Source organism: Muscardinus avellanarius (genome assembly GCF_963383645.1).
Source record: "Muscardinus avellanarius genome assembly, chromosome: 11".
Taxonomy (NCBI): Eukaryota; Metazoa; Chordata; class Mammalia; order Rodentia; family Gliridae; genus Muscardinus; species Muscardinus avellanarius.
In genome coordinates, this window is record NC_137797.1 from 318,435 (window position 1) to 332,646 (window position 14,212).

General features: G+C 52.3%; 1 protein-coding gene across 2 annotated transcripts; it reads right to left on the reverse strand.

Moving 5' to 3' along the window:
• Positions 1 to 174: 174 nt before the first annotated feature.
• NCAPH2 (non-SMC condensin II complex subunit H2) lies at positions 175 to 14,161 on the reverse strand (the record flags this gene model as incomplete). Of its 2 annotated transcripts, none has more annotated exons than XM_080706629.1 (20): positions 175 to 315; positions 387 to 536; positions 635 to 736; positions 830 to 879; positions 991 to 1,062; positions 1,138 to 1,231; positions 1,310 to 1,380; positions 1,511 to 1,564; positions 1,706 to 1,813; positions 2,500 to 2,566; positions 2,819 to 2,890; positions 3,744 to 3,865; positions 4,454 to 4,537; positions 4,845 to 4,966; positions 5,051 to 5,130; positions 5,269 to 5,337; positions 5,412 to 5,496; positions 5,836 to 5,891; positions 8,299 to 8,400; positions 14,054 to 14,161. In XM_080706629.1, 20 exons carry the CDS (start codon positions 14,159 to 14,161, stop codon positions 175 to 177), a joined length of 1,809 nt encoding a protein of 602 aa, XP_080562755.1. The 2 variants fall into 2 exon arrangements, with proteins under 2 accessions (XP_080562755.1, XP_080562754.1); XM_080706628.1 differs by having other exon boundaries at positions 830 to 885.
• Between the last annotated feature and the right edge of the window lie 51 nt (positions 14,162 to 14,212).

Below are 14,212 nucleotides of genomic sequence, written 5' to 3' on the forward strand. Positions count from 1 at the left end.
CTGGGCAGCTCTTGTCTCTGGCACTTTTAAAGGCTGGTGTTTTTGTTCTTAGGGTAAGTGGGATGAAAATACTACTTTATTGGGTTGGGCCAGCCAGAAATCAGCACAGGAATGGGCAGCTCCTCGGCACACAGGGACAGGGCTCCCAGGCCCACCCCACCTCAGCATTCCCATTTAGGGGTTGGCCATGGAGGGGGCAGCGTAGGTCTGGAAGCGCTTGTGGGCTCGCTGGTGGGTGAGCAGTTTCAGGGACATGGTATCCACAGCTGCCTCCAGCCCCGGCTGCTGGCTGATCTCCACCGTGTAGTCGTTGGCCTGTAGGGCAAGGCGTCAGCAGGCTTCGGGGACCCCCGCCCCACTCCCACCCCGTGCCCCAGGCCACTCACCAGCTGCAGGGAGGCCAGCATGGAGCGACACACCTCGAAGGCAGGCTGGCCGGCCACCAGCTCCGCGAAAGGGCACCACTCATTGAGCTGGGGGAATCGTGAGACCACCTGGTCCCCGTAGGTGTGGATGTCAAAGGGCACGTGCTGCTCCTGCAGGTGGGGGACACGTTGGCGGCAGGAAGAGGCAAGGTCTGGGACAGACCCCAGGCAGGGGCTCTAGTTCTCAAGTGATACCTGCCCTGCCTCACCTGCTCCTGGAGCAGGGGCTGGATGGTATCCTCCCAATCTCGGACACGCTGGCTCAGCTCTGTCTCCTGGACAAACTTCTGGGAGGTGGCAATGAAGAGTTCCTAGGGGAGGACCACAGTGGCTTCCAGCTTCACCTTGCTTGCAAGGCCTGGGGACCCTCACCCAGCTTCCCACCCTCTCTGACCCAAACCTACCACATTCCTTCGAACCAGCTCTTCATAGCTCAGGGACTCTGGCATGGCCTCTGCATCTGCGAAGGGCCAGCTGGGCTGAGCTGCTGTAGTGCCACACGCTCCCTTCCCTCCCAAGCTTAGCTCCCTCTGCACACCCAGGCCAGCTGCCCACTCAGACCTACCCAAGTCAGCAGGTTCCCTGGGCCCTGCCCCTTCGGGCTCCACATCCTCCTCGGGTTCAAGAAAGTCATCTTCTGAGACAAGGGAGAAGTGTCTGGTCAGATGGTGGTAGGTGCTGCACCCTCCCACAGCCCTGCACAAGCACCCACCTGCAGCCCCCAGGTCCTCCAGGGGATCCTCCAGGCGGTCATTCTCCGCAGGCCACAGCCCCTCCTCGGCCCTAGGCAGCCAGTGCTCAGCCATCTATCAGAACATCCCGGAGACCCTGGTCACCTCATCAGGGCCCTGTGGGGCCCCAGACCTCGCCCTGAGGGTGCTCACCTCCCGCCTCTGCAGCTTCCGGAGGGTCTCCAGCTGTCCCTGCACGTGCTTCCAGTACAGGACCTCCATGTCTGCAGACAAGGCCATGTGAGGGGTTCCACATGCTGCCCAGGCTCACATCATCCCAGCAGGCTTGAGTGACCCTGGGCAGGCATGGCCGAAGCAGAGTACAGCCATCTTCCCACAGGACCCTAGCCTCACCCGCAAAGGTTGGACCCTTCCGCCGGGGCCTCCCACTGTCTGCATGATCAGCATCTGTGGAGAACTGGGTCAGCAGGAACCAAGCCAAGGCCTCCGGGCCCCGCACGGGAATGCTCAAGCACCAAGGAAGGTGCTGGCATTGGCTTACCCCACTCCCAAGGCAATGGGGTGTACCACCCAGCCCACACCACTCACAGGTGGCCAGGTACCACTGGTGGAAGTCCTGCAGCTTGGCACCTCCCTTCCTCTTGCGTTTCTGTCCTGAGGCCTCCTCCACGGAGGGGGGCATGGAGTAGGGCCTACCTGGGGGCAAAGTGGGTCTTGAGCAGCCATGGATTGGGGACAGGGCCTACCCCCAATACAGGGCAGTTTGAGTGTTGGCATTTTTTTTCCCGGCAGTGGGGATGGAACCCAGGGGCATTCTACTTCCAAATTTCACCCCCGGCCCTACTGTTTATTCTTTGTTTTGAAATAAGGTCTTACTAAGTTGCAGAGGGCCTCACTAAGTAGCTGAGGCTGGACACGAACCGTGATCCTCCTTTCTCAGCCTCCCAAGTACTGGATTACAGGCGTGCCCTACCACGTATGGCTCCCCACCAGTTACCTTTATGTGTGTGTGTTGTGCTGGGGACTGAACCCATGGGCGTTCTACCTCTAAGCTAACCCCCAGATCCCCCTTTTTTTGGTGGAACTAGGGATTGAACCCAGAGGCATTCTACTTTCAAGCTACATCTCCGGCCTGATTTTATTTCTTATTTGGAAACACGAACCTACTAGGTTGATGAGTCTCACTACTTGCTAAGGTTGTCCTCAAACCTGTGGTCTTCCTGTTTCAGCCTCCCAAGTACTGGGATTACAGGCATGCGCCACCACATCACATCCAGAGACTGTCACTGTGTTGCTGAGGCTGTCCTAGAACCTGGGATCCTCCGGTCTCACCTTCCCAAATACTGGGATTACGGTGTGTACCACCACACCCAGCCAATTACCTTTCTTGAAGGGCTTAGAGTCCAAGGAGTTGAAGGGGTCCAGGCTTTGCCAGGGGTCTGGGGGCTCCTGAACACAGATCGTGAGCAAAGTGAGGGGGTAGGACTGCACACCTTCCCTCCCCAGCCCAGAAACCAAGGCCAGTAATGACCCTGGGAGGGGCCACCCACAAACCCAGGGTCACAGAGTGACCCTCCAGGGACAAAGGCGGCCAGAGCTGCAGGACAGTGCGAGTGTGAAGGCCACGGGAGCAGGGCTCAAGGCACCCATGGCCACCGGAGCCAAGGTGCTAAGAGGGAGCCAGGGCCTGCCACCCCTCACCTTCAGTGGAGACACAGGCTCCGGGGCCCCCTCTCGCTCCCGCAGCATGTATCTCCTGGGCGGGGTGGTACTCTGCAAAGAAAGAGCCCATAAGCTCCCCTCTCCTACCTTGTTCACCCAAGGCTCTTGTGCCCAACAGCTCTGCCCTGGGGTCCATGTCAAGAACCCTGCAGGTACCCTCTTTGGAGCAAGAAGTTCAAATAGTTCAAAGATTGAACAGTAAAACAAAAATCTTAAGAAAAACTCAAATCTACACATAAACTAGCTATCATGGAAGACTTTATTCTGTTTTTTTTTTTGGGGGGGGGGGGGTTGTGGGGGACTGGGGATTGAGCCCAGCAGCATTCTACCTCTAAGTTAGATGTCCAGTGCCTTTTATTTTTAAAATAAGGTCTAAATAAGTTGCCGAGGCTATCCTCAAACCTGCAATCCTCCTCCCAAGTACTGGGATTACAGGCATCTTCCACCACACCCAGCAGGTTGGGTCTTTTAACATACAGTTAAGGACTTCTCAGCTCTACACTGGATAGACTCAACTCATCCTGAGGGAGGCAGCAAAGACCTCCAGATCAGTCCCCTCCTGCTGGCCTGGAGAGGTCAGCCTTGGAGACCAGCAGGCATCCCAGATACTGTGAACTCCCTGGGGCTCGGACCCTTGGAAACCAGCCCAATCCTGAGTAGCAGCTGCTCAGCTCAAGAGGGAGGGGCATGGAAGCTGCAGTCCAAAGGTTAGGGGCCAACAGAAGAGTGGCTGGGCTTCCAGGCAGGGCCCCCACTGGCCAGATGTACAAAGAAAAAGAGAAGGGGCAAAGACCAGCAGGCCCAGGAGCAAGGCCATTCACTGCCCTGTCCTCCCATCAAGTCTGACTCGGACCAGAGCCTTTTTTCTGGTCCACAGCAAGGCTCTTAGCCTCAGGGGCCCCACCTGCTGCGGGCTCCTGGGCTCCTCGGGCTCCAGAGTAGCCTTGGGGGCTGTGGCCTCGGGGAGTTCCACTGCATCCTCATCCTCACACCCACTGCTGGGTACTGGGTCTTCTGGAAAACTGCCTGCAGAGAGAGCCAGAGAACAGACAGCAGAAGGGGCTGCCCTCAGCTGAAGTCCAGGGAACCTGCTGACAAATCCTCCTCGCGCTTCATTCGTTAGTACATGGAGCAGCTCAGCAGGGTCACATTCCATCACATCAGTGTGCTGTGCTGTGCTGTGCTGTGCTGTGCTGTGCTGTGCTGTGCTTTGTTTTTTCAGTACCATGGATTGAACCCCATGGTATTCTACCTCTGAGATACAACCTTAGTTCTAAATTGCCCAGGTTGACCTAGAACCTGTGATCCTCCTGCCTCAACCTCCCTAGTGGCTGGATTACAGGGACGCGCCACCACATCTGGCAGTTCATCTCATTTCTTAGCAAACATTCTTCCTTAGGTTGCCATCTAGGTCTGCCTGGAGGGCAGTTTCTGAGACCGTGACTGCTCCAACTGTTCCTCGTCCTCGCTGGCAGACCATGAGCAGGGAGTGGGGAGCAGGCACGGCAGGCTGGGGGAGCTGAGAGAAGCCCATTTAGAGCACCATCTGTGCAACTCTGCCTCCCTGGCCTCCTCCTCAGCCCTGCCAGTCCCACCAGAGAGGTTTCTTCTCACCTGGTTCCTGGGAGAAGCCAAGCACAGGGACAGGATTCCTGTACCCAGAGACTTCCATCGGCTGCTCCTCCACCCTCTCTGCATCTGGGAAAGATGAGTTGGACAGGATCAGCCCAGTCCTGCTCCCAGAAGGTCCCTACAGAGCCCAGCAGGCCCCAGGCTGCGGAGGAGGAGCAGGTGTCAGGTGCCAGTACTGGAAGCCGCTGTTATCTCAAAACTGGCAATGAAGGCACAGAAGGGGGGGAGCTCCAGCTCAGCTACCAGAGCCAAGCAGGCCACTCGGAATAGGTAGCTCCCAAGAACAGAACTGGTGGGCAGCATAACAGCAGGAGTGCCACCGGAAGACCTCCTACTCCTTCCCTCCTGCCAAGCCCCAAACCCAAGCCCTTACCCTTCTGGCTCCTTGGCATGGAGCACATGCCCGCCGGCTCCAGCATGAAGGCCCCTTGGGGGTGGGGGGTGCATGTGTTCATCCTGAAATCCTTCCGGCTGGCCAAGACCTCGCCCTGGCGGCTGCATGGGCAAAATGCACCCTCTGTGGAGACCCTTTCCAGACAGGCCTCCCTCCCTCCCCATGTGCTGGGCTCAGGGCCATACCTGTACAGGGGGTTGTTGTTCTTCTCCACTTCGTCAGGGGCCACCAGGGCCATGGGCAGGAGGGGGACGATGAGCAGCTCCTGTGTGCAGGCCAGGGGTGGGTGAGCCGTGCAGCCAAGGTCCAGATGGGGACCCACAAGAGCAACACTGCCTCCCACACTGCTGGAACGCAGCCCGGAGGAGTGCTGCTCTACCCAGCTGAAGGCTGGGACACTCACACTGGGCACCTGGTCGTTCTTCAGATCCACGTTCATCCGGGAGTCAGGGAAGTCATCCAGTGACAGGAACTGTGGGAGATGGGGAGAGCTCATGGGAGCAGGCCCTGGCAAGCGCACGGGCGGCGTCTGTGAGCCCCACTCACCTCGTCCTCAGCCTCCTGGAGGGCCCCTGAGTTGACAGTCCCATTGGCTCCATCCTCCTGCACTGAAGAGAGCTGCTTGGCCCGCCTGAGAGAAGAACACACTGGGCATCCTGGGAGGTGCAGGCCTCCGGAGCCCTGAGCAGGTGCAGCCGTGCAAAGGCAGGCCTGTCTCCCGGCTCCTGCCTCTAGGACTCACCTCTGGGCTCCCACCTGGGGTTGGCTGTGTGCATGCAGGCATGTGCTCCTGAAGATTAAACCCAGGGGCGTTCTACCTCCAAGCTATACCCCCAGCCCTTTTTTTGTTTGTTTTGAAACAGGGTCTCACTAGGTTGTGAGGCTGTCCTGGGACCTATGATCCTTTTATCTCAGCCTCCTAAGTACTAGGATTACAGGCATGTGCCACCATGCCCGCGCTAGGACTCACCTCTTGCCAGAGATGAAATCAAGAGCCTGGTAGACCAATGAGTACAGGTACTCCACCTAGCAAGCAGATTCACGCAGTGAGGATGTGCAAAGGAGCGGCCCACCTGCCAGGGCCAGCAGCCCTCCCCTGAGGCCTTCCCAACTCCGCCCACACGCTCCAGCCAGCTCGGCAGTCCCCAAGCCAGGTGCTCCTCTCAGAAGCCCAGGAGTCTGAGCGCTCGCCCCGCTCCAGCCACAGTGGGCCCAACTGGCGAGTCTGTCGCTGCCCCTGCATCCCGTGTGTCTCCTCCACAGGACAGGAGGGCCTACCAGAGGGTGGAAGGGGAAGTTTTGAGATGCTGATGAACAGGGAGACCAGCCACCTCTGGCCTACTGCAAGGTGCACAGGGACAGAGAGCCTGCAGCTCACCTCACGCTCTTCCCGACCACTGTATTTCACTCCACTGACTGACTGTGAATGTGTGCGATGCTGGGATGGAAGGGCTCCCTGTGTGCTAGGTAACTGCTCTACCACTGAGCTATGCCCCCAACCCCGACATACCATTTTACTTAGGTATTTACTTATTTAAATATCTGCATGGAACTGAGGATTAAACCCAAGAGCACTCTATTACTCAGCTACACCCGTCAACTGTTCTTAGTTTTTATATTTTTTGTGGTACGAGGGATTAAACCCAGGGGCATTCACCCTCAGCCTTATTTTTATTTTAAAACAGGGTCTTGCTAAGTTGCTGAGGGCCTCACTAAATTGCTAAGGCTGGCCTCAAACCTGTGATCATCCTGTCTCCACCTCCCAAGTACTGGGGTTACAAGTGTGTCTGGCTTTGTTTTTGTATATTTGTTTATTATATTTATTTGTTTGGGGGTTTTTTGCAGTACTGGGAATGGAACCCAGGGGCATTCAACCTCTGAGCTACACCCCCTGCCCTATTTTTTATTCTTTAATTTGAAACAGGGTCTCACTGAGTTGCAGAGGGCCTCACTAAGTAGCTGAGACTGTCTGTAAACCATGATCCTCCAGTCTCAGCCTCCCAAATGCTGGGATTACAAGCGTGTGCCACCACACCCAGCTTCTTTTATTTTTTTTGAAACAGGGTCTCACTGAGTTGCGAAGGGCCTCACTAAGTAGCTGAGGCTTTCTGCGAACTGTGATCCTCCTGTCTCAGCCTCCCGAATGCTGGCATTACAAGTGTGCACCACCACACCCGGCTTCTTATATTTATTTGTATGTTTGTTTTGGTTCTGAGGGTTGAATTCAGGATGTTCTATATCTGAACTATACCTCCAGTCCTATTTTATTTTTTATTTTCAAACAGGGTCTCACTAAATTGCAGAGGCTAGCTTAGAATTTGTAATCCTCTAGTCTCAGTCTCTCAAGTACAGGATTATAGGTGTGCACCCCCACCCCCCGGCTGATTTTATTTTTGAATAATGTCTCACTAAGTTACCATGAAGGCCTGAAACCTGTGATCCTCCTGCCTTGGCCTCGAAAGCACTCGGGTTACAGTTGTGTGCCATGGTGCCCAGCCTGATTAACATTTTTTGGGGGGAGGGTGGTACTGGGGATTGAACCCAAGGGCATTCTACCTCCGAGATATACCTCCAGGCCTATTTTTTTTTTTATTATTTACTTTGAAACAGGGTCTCACTAAGTTGCAGAGGCCTCACTAAATAGCTGAAGCTAACCACAAACCTGTGATCCTCCTGTCTCAGCCCCCCAAATACTGATATTACAGGTATGCGCCACCAAGTCTGCCCTTATTCTTTATTTGAAACAGGGTTTCACTAAGTTGCAGAGGGCCTCACCAAGTAGCTGAGATTGGCCAAAACCTGCAATTCTCTGGTATAAGCTTCCAAAATATTGGGATTATAAGTATGCACCACCACATCTGGCCTGCCCATCAGCCCTATTTTTTATTCTTTTTTTTTTTTCCTTTCGGTACTAGGGATGAAACCAAGGGCATTCTACCTCCAGCCTCACTAAGTAGCTGGGGCTGGCTGCAAACCCGTGTGATCCTCCTATCTCAGCCTCCCAAAGGCTGGGATTACAAGAATGTGCCACCATGCCTGGCCCCAAGTTTATTTATTTTCTTTCTTTTTTTTTTTTTTTTTTTTTTTTTTTTTTGGTGGTACTGGGGTGGAACCAGGAGGCTTTCTACCTCTGGGCTATACTCCCATACTTATTTTTATACTTTATTTGGAAACAGGGTCTCACTGAGTTGCTGAGAGCCTCACTAAGTAGCTGAGGCTGGCTTCGAACCTGTGCGATCCTCCTGTCTCGGCCTCCCAAGCGTGGGGATTACAAGCGTGCGCCACCACGCCCGGCCCAAGTTTATTTCATATTAAAAAATGTGAAGGAATCTGGTAAGGCCACACGGGATGAGCCCTGCCGTCTGCCCCAACAAGACAAAACCACAACCCACTTGCCACTAAAGCACCAGGCCAGTGGCTAGGCGGGGCCCACCTTCTTACTGTAGACACAGGCTGAGCCCTGGATCAGCAACGCCGCCTCCATGAAGTTCATTGTTGTTTTCCCTTCATCGAAAGAAATGCAGATCTGGTCCAGCTGCGAGAAATAATGCCCATGCAAGGAAAACCAAGGCCAAGCCCACCCACTTCCTCCCGGGGCCGCCCCACCTGCTGGCAGACTGACAGCTCTAGCTCTGCTCTGGGCACACCCGCTGTCCCTGGGTGCTCCTGGTGGGGAGACAGGTCTTGTGATTTCCCTGACTTCCTGGGTGCTCTGAGACCATACAGGTTCTAGACCGTAGGGCCCTAGAGGACACTGTCCACAAGGCTGGAGCTGCGCACTAGGTCCCTGGGAAGGTACTGCGGGTCAGGGCCAACTCAGACATACTCCATCCTTTGAGCAAAGAACTAAGAATCAAGTCCAGCAAGCATCCTCCTTCCTCCACAACCCTTGGCCCCTTGAGCCCTGGCCCCTGAATCCCCCCCCCCTTACTGGGGACTGAACCCAAGGGCACTTCAATCTATGCTCCCACCCTTCTTTTTAAATTTGGAAACAGGGTCTTGCTGAGTTCCTGAGGCTGGTCTTTTTTTGTGTGTGTGGGTCTGGGGATGGAACCCAGAGGCATTTGACCTCCAAACTACAACCCCTGTCCAATTTTTTATTCTTTATTTTGAAACAGGGTCTCACTGAGTTGCGGAGGGCCTCACTAAGTAGCTGAGGCTGTCCATGAACCGTGATCCTCCGGTCTCAGCCTCCCAAATGCTAGGATTACAAGCGTTAGCAACCAAGCCCGGCTTGAGGCTGGTCTTGAATCTGCAATCCTCCTGTCTCAGCCACCCAAGTACTGGGGTTACAGATATGCGCCACCAAACCCATTTTTTTGTTTGTTTGTTTGTTTGTTTGTAGTACTGGGGATAAAACCCAGTGGCATTCTACCTTCGAGCTACCCCCACAACCTTATTTTTTATTCTTTATTTTGAAACAGGGTCTCACTGAGTTGCAAAGGGCCTCATTAAGTAGCTGAGGCTGTCCGCAAACGGCGATTCTCCTGTCTCAGCTTCCCAAATGCTGGGATTACAAGCGTGTGTCATCATGCCCAGCTTCCAAACCCAGTTTCTGTGTCCTCTTAAACACCAGTGTCCTGGGGCTCCAACCGCATCTGCTTTCCCCCATGGTATACCTTCCACCGATGTATTCATTCACCCCCCCTGCCCAAACTACCAACCACCTTCTGATTCCCAAACCTACCTCTAGACCAGCTTGCTGCGGGAACTGTGGCACCTCTTTGACAGCTGACTGCTAAGGATCTCCAGGGATACCAAACAGACCCAGAATTTTTTTTTGAGGTGCTGGGGATTGAGACCAGGACCTTACATATGCTAGATTCTATGACTGTACTATCTCCTAGGCCCCCCACCTTTTTCTTGGTCCTAAAGATTTAAGCCAGGGGTATTCTACTCCAAGCTATACCCCAGCCTTTTGTATATGTGTTGGGGGGGTGCTAGAGATTGAACCCAGAAGCATTCTACCACCAAGATACACCCCAAGCCCTATTTTATTATTTTGAAACAAAGCTTAAGTTGCTGAGGGGCCTTGCTAAATTGCTGAGGCTGGCCTCAAACTTGCAATCCTTCCTGTCTGTCTCCCAAGCACTAAGATTACATGTACATACCTACATGCTGAGTTTTTTGTTGTTTTTGTTTTGTTTTGTTGGCACAGGGTTTGGACCCAGGGGCATTCTACCTCTGAGCTACACTCCCAGCCCTATTTTTTATTCTTTTACCTTGAAACAGGGTCTTACTTAGTTGCAAAAGGCTTCACTAAGTAGCTGAGGCTGGCCACGAACCTGGAATTCTCCTGTCTCAGCCTCTCAAGTACTGGGATTACAAACCTGAGCCACCATGCCCAGCTTGCGCTGTTTTTTGTTTTGTTTTGTTTGGGGGGAATACCAGGGAATGAACCTAAGGACATCTTATCTCTGAGCTACACCCCAACTGCTTTTCTTTTTATTTATTTACTTACTATTTTTTGTGGTACTGGGGATGGAACCCAGGGGCATTCTACGTCTGAGCTACACCCCTAGACCTATTTTTTATTCTTTTATTTTGAAACAGGGTCTCACTGAGTTGCAAAGGGTCTCACTAAAGTAGCTGAGGCTGTCTGCAAACTATGATCCTCCTGTCTCAGCCTCCCAAATGCTGGGATTACAAGTATGCGCCACATGCCCAGCTTTTATTTTTTTTTATTTTGAAACATTTTCACTTAGTTGCTGAGAGTCTACGTTGCTGAGGCTGTCCTCAAACCTACCGTCCTCTGGTCTCAGCCTCCCAATACTGGAATTACAGGTGTGTGCCACTGCACCCAGCTCTGTTGCACTATTTTCAAGTCTCTTCTTAGTGGACTGTTGCAGATACCAGCTACAGCCACGCCCTCTCGGCATCTACATGCTAATTATTCATGCAGTCCATAGGCAAAATCTCAAAGTGAGAAATAGCCCCGAGAGAAGGTGTGGTCGCTGGCCAAAAGTATTCTCCACTCTTAGATATTCTTTCATAACTATTATTCTTTTGGTAATGATTCTTTTAACTCTCCACACGAATTGCTCCGGTGGTGTAAGATCAGGACTGTGAGAGAAACTGAGTCCGTGGAAAATAAACTTTCTGGTAAACGTCCTCGGCTTTGTTCAAATGGTAATAAAAATTTAGTTAGAATTCAGATGCAGTGGCAGCATTCCAGTTAGTAATTACAAATGCAGAACTCCTCCCCTATCTTTGACCTTCATTAGCCAAGGGCTGAAAGGAATCTTGACCTTTGCACACCACCTGGTTAATAAGCCTATCGTTTGAGGAAAAGTGCTCAGCTGCTAGAGAAGTATATTTGACAACTAAATCTAAAAACTTCATGTTATTTCTTGGTGTTTACCTGCTAAACTGTGTTATGAGTTTGCTTAAGCTTTCAGACAGCAGATTGTATTGCAGAAAAAACCCATTTTTCTTCGATGAACCCAGACATTCATCGAAATAAAGCTGGAATCTCGGACTTCGTCCCCCATTCAGCTCAAGGAGGTTGCTAGATAGAGAAGGACATTGGACTAAGCCCTAGGAATAAAAGTTCCGAAAGGGTTAAAGAAAACTCTTAAAAACCGGACTCCTCAAGTGATTTTGGGTGTGACTTTTGTTCTTCTGGAATTAGCCCACTAAAAGCCTCTGCAGCTGCAAGGCCAAAGGGGCTGAATCAGAGCACAAGACCCACCTGGGGTCATGGGACTGATTTCAATCACAAAGACCTGTGATATCACAGGCCTTACTTTTGTCTTGTTCAGGGCTGGTAATCTGCATGTGTATCCCTCTATTGTATTTTGGGTGTTTACACTTTTTTACTAGAGAATCACTGGGAGATGGGAATATATAAAAAATCTTGTGTCTAGAATAAAGTGTTCGATTGCACAAGAAGCATTGATCCATGTCAGGTTCTTTTCAGAAGCGCCACTAATAGGAACTTATAGAAATTTATTTCCTAGAAGGGAAAGAATCACTGCAGATAAGTGACTGCAGTACGGGCACCCTATCCTCCCCCATCTTTTCTGAGATCGATCGTGAGTGGACTCGCGCCCCAAACTGAGCAAAGTCTGAGGCAGACTGTGAGCAGCATTAGGGTAATTCTAGCCTTTGGTTCAATGCCTGATGATGGTCCCCAGTAAACATTTGATGAACTAATGAAGTGGTCATGTCAGTGTGAGAAGGAGATATAAGCTCACCAGGCAAGTAAAGGCATGGTACTTTAGGCGCAACCATCCAAACAGAAGCAGTTAGCAGAGATACAAGCAATGCCCACAGAAACAGCAAGAAATACAAGCAATGCCCAAACATGGCCACAGCGTGCGGCAGGCTGGCAAGAGCGCCAAGGCGGCACTGTGGGAGCACAAAGCAAGGGAGGCCTGGAGGCTGTCACCAAGGAGCACCTTCACCACTAGTTCCTGAAGGACAAAGGGAGTCCAGGTGGGGAGCAGCACGAGTCTACAGAGCATGAGGGCTGCAGTGGCCAGGCCCTGAAAGCCTGGAATGTGTAGGGGGCCTGAAGTGGGCCTCAGCTCTAAGCCTGATCACGCTCCATCAGCCTTTTCAGACGCCAGGCTGGACGTCCCATCTAAGCCCAAAGCCACCTGTTATTTCTTATTTGGAAACAGTCTCACTCTCTAGGTTACTGAAAGCCTCAATAAATTGCTGAGGCTGTCTTTGAACCTGCGACCCTCCAGTCTCAGCCTCCCAAGTGCTAGAATTACAAGCATGCACCACCATGCCCGGTTTAAAAAAAAATAAAAGTGTGTGCATGTATGTCATTGTCAACATGATTTACATTATGATGTGAAACTATAATGCACCAATAAAAGCACAAAAAAAAAGAACAAAAAATAGGGCTGGGAATGTAGCTCAGAGGTAGAACGCCCCTGGGTTCTATTCCAAGTACTGCAGGTTTGTTGCCAGCCTCAGCAATTCCGTGAGGCTCACATTAACTTAGCAAGACCCTGTTTCCAAACAAAAAATAAAATAGGGAGGTGTGGCTCAGAGGTGTGGGTTTAATCCACAACACCACACACACACAAAAACACTAGATGAATAAAATATCTGAGAGTGTTTCTAGAAGTAGGGTGCTCTTGGTTCAATCCCCAGTACAAAAAATAAAAAGCAATTTCAAAATAAAATAGGTCTGAGAGTGTAGCTGGGGATTGTACCTGGGTTCAATCCCCAACACTGAAAAGTTAAAAAAAAAAAATGTAAGCAATGAAATAGGAAGAAAATCATGACATCATTATGGGGTGTGTGTGTGTGTGTGTATGTGTTTCACTGAGGATGGAACTCAGAAGCATTCTACCTCCAAACTACACCCTCAGCCCTAGTTTTTAATTTTTTATTTTGAAATAGGGTCTCACTACATTTCGGAGGGTGTAAGTAACTGAGGTTAGCCATGAACCTGTGATCCTCCTGTCTCAGCCTCTCAAGTACTGGGATTACAAGCATATGCTACCTTGCCCAGCTTAATTTTTATTTTGAAACAGGTCTCACTAGCTTGCTGAGTGTCTCAATAACCTGCTGAGGCTGGCTCGGAACCTGCGATACCCTTGTCTCAGCCTCCCAAATACTGGGATTACAGGCGTGTGTCACCACGCCCGGCTGGCAACACTGTTTTATAAACAAGTGGTCAAATGCTGCCGATTGAGTCAGATGACACTTCTGGTATCTATTGGATTTGGTAAGATGAAGGTCAGTACTGATCAAGACATGTGTAAGCACAGGCCGCGGAAGCCGGATTGTGCTGGGCTTAAAAGTGAAAGTCCTGTGCAGTGCAGCAGGCAGCTCCTTAGCAGAGGAATGGACACAGGTGCCAAATGTGGGAGAAAGTAAATGCTGACAGAAATCAACCGGCTTGCAACAGGTTGGACATCCGAGATAAGAAATGGCTCTTACACAGCGATCCATTATCTCAAACACGCGCACATTAACGAGGGCGAAAACAACCGTGCTTCCTAGTGTGTCCTGTTAACCCTGGAGCAAAGGGCCGGTCGCCACCCACCGACCACCTCACGGCAATGACAGCCGCAGGCTAACGGGGGCGGGACGGCTGCAAGAGGCGGGAGGGAGTCGCGGGGCAAGAAGCGAGCCTGAGAACCAGCGCAGCCCGAGAGCCCGGCGGCCGCGGACCTCAGGCGGCTGGACGCTCGCGCGCCGGCCCGCGCATCCCGCGCGCTCACCTCTTCCAGATACTCGCCCAGCTGGGCCGCCACGTCCACCTCCCAGTTCTTGGTGAGGTCGCGGATGGGCTGCAGTAGGTGGGCGAAGCGCGCCTCCACGTCCTCCATGTCCGGGAGGGGCCGGGCGGCCGGGGCGGGGGCTGCAGGACGGGTTCCGTG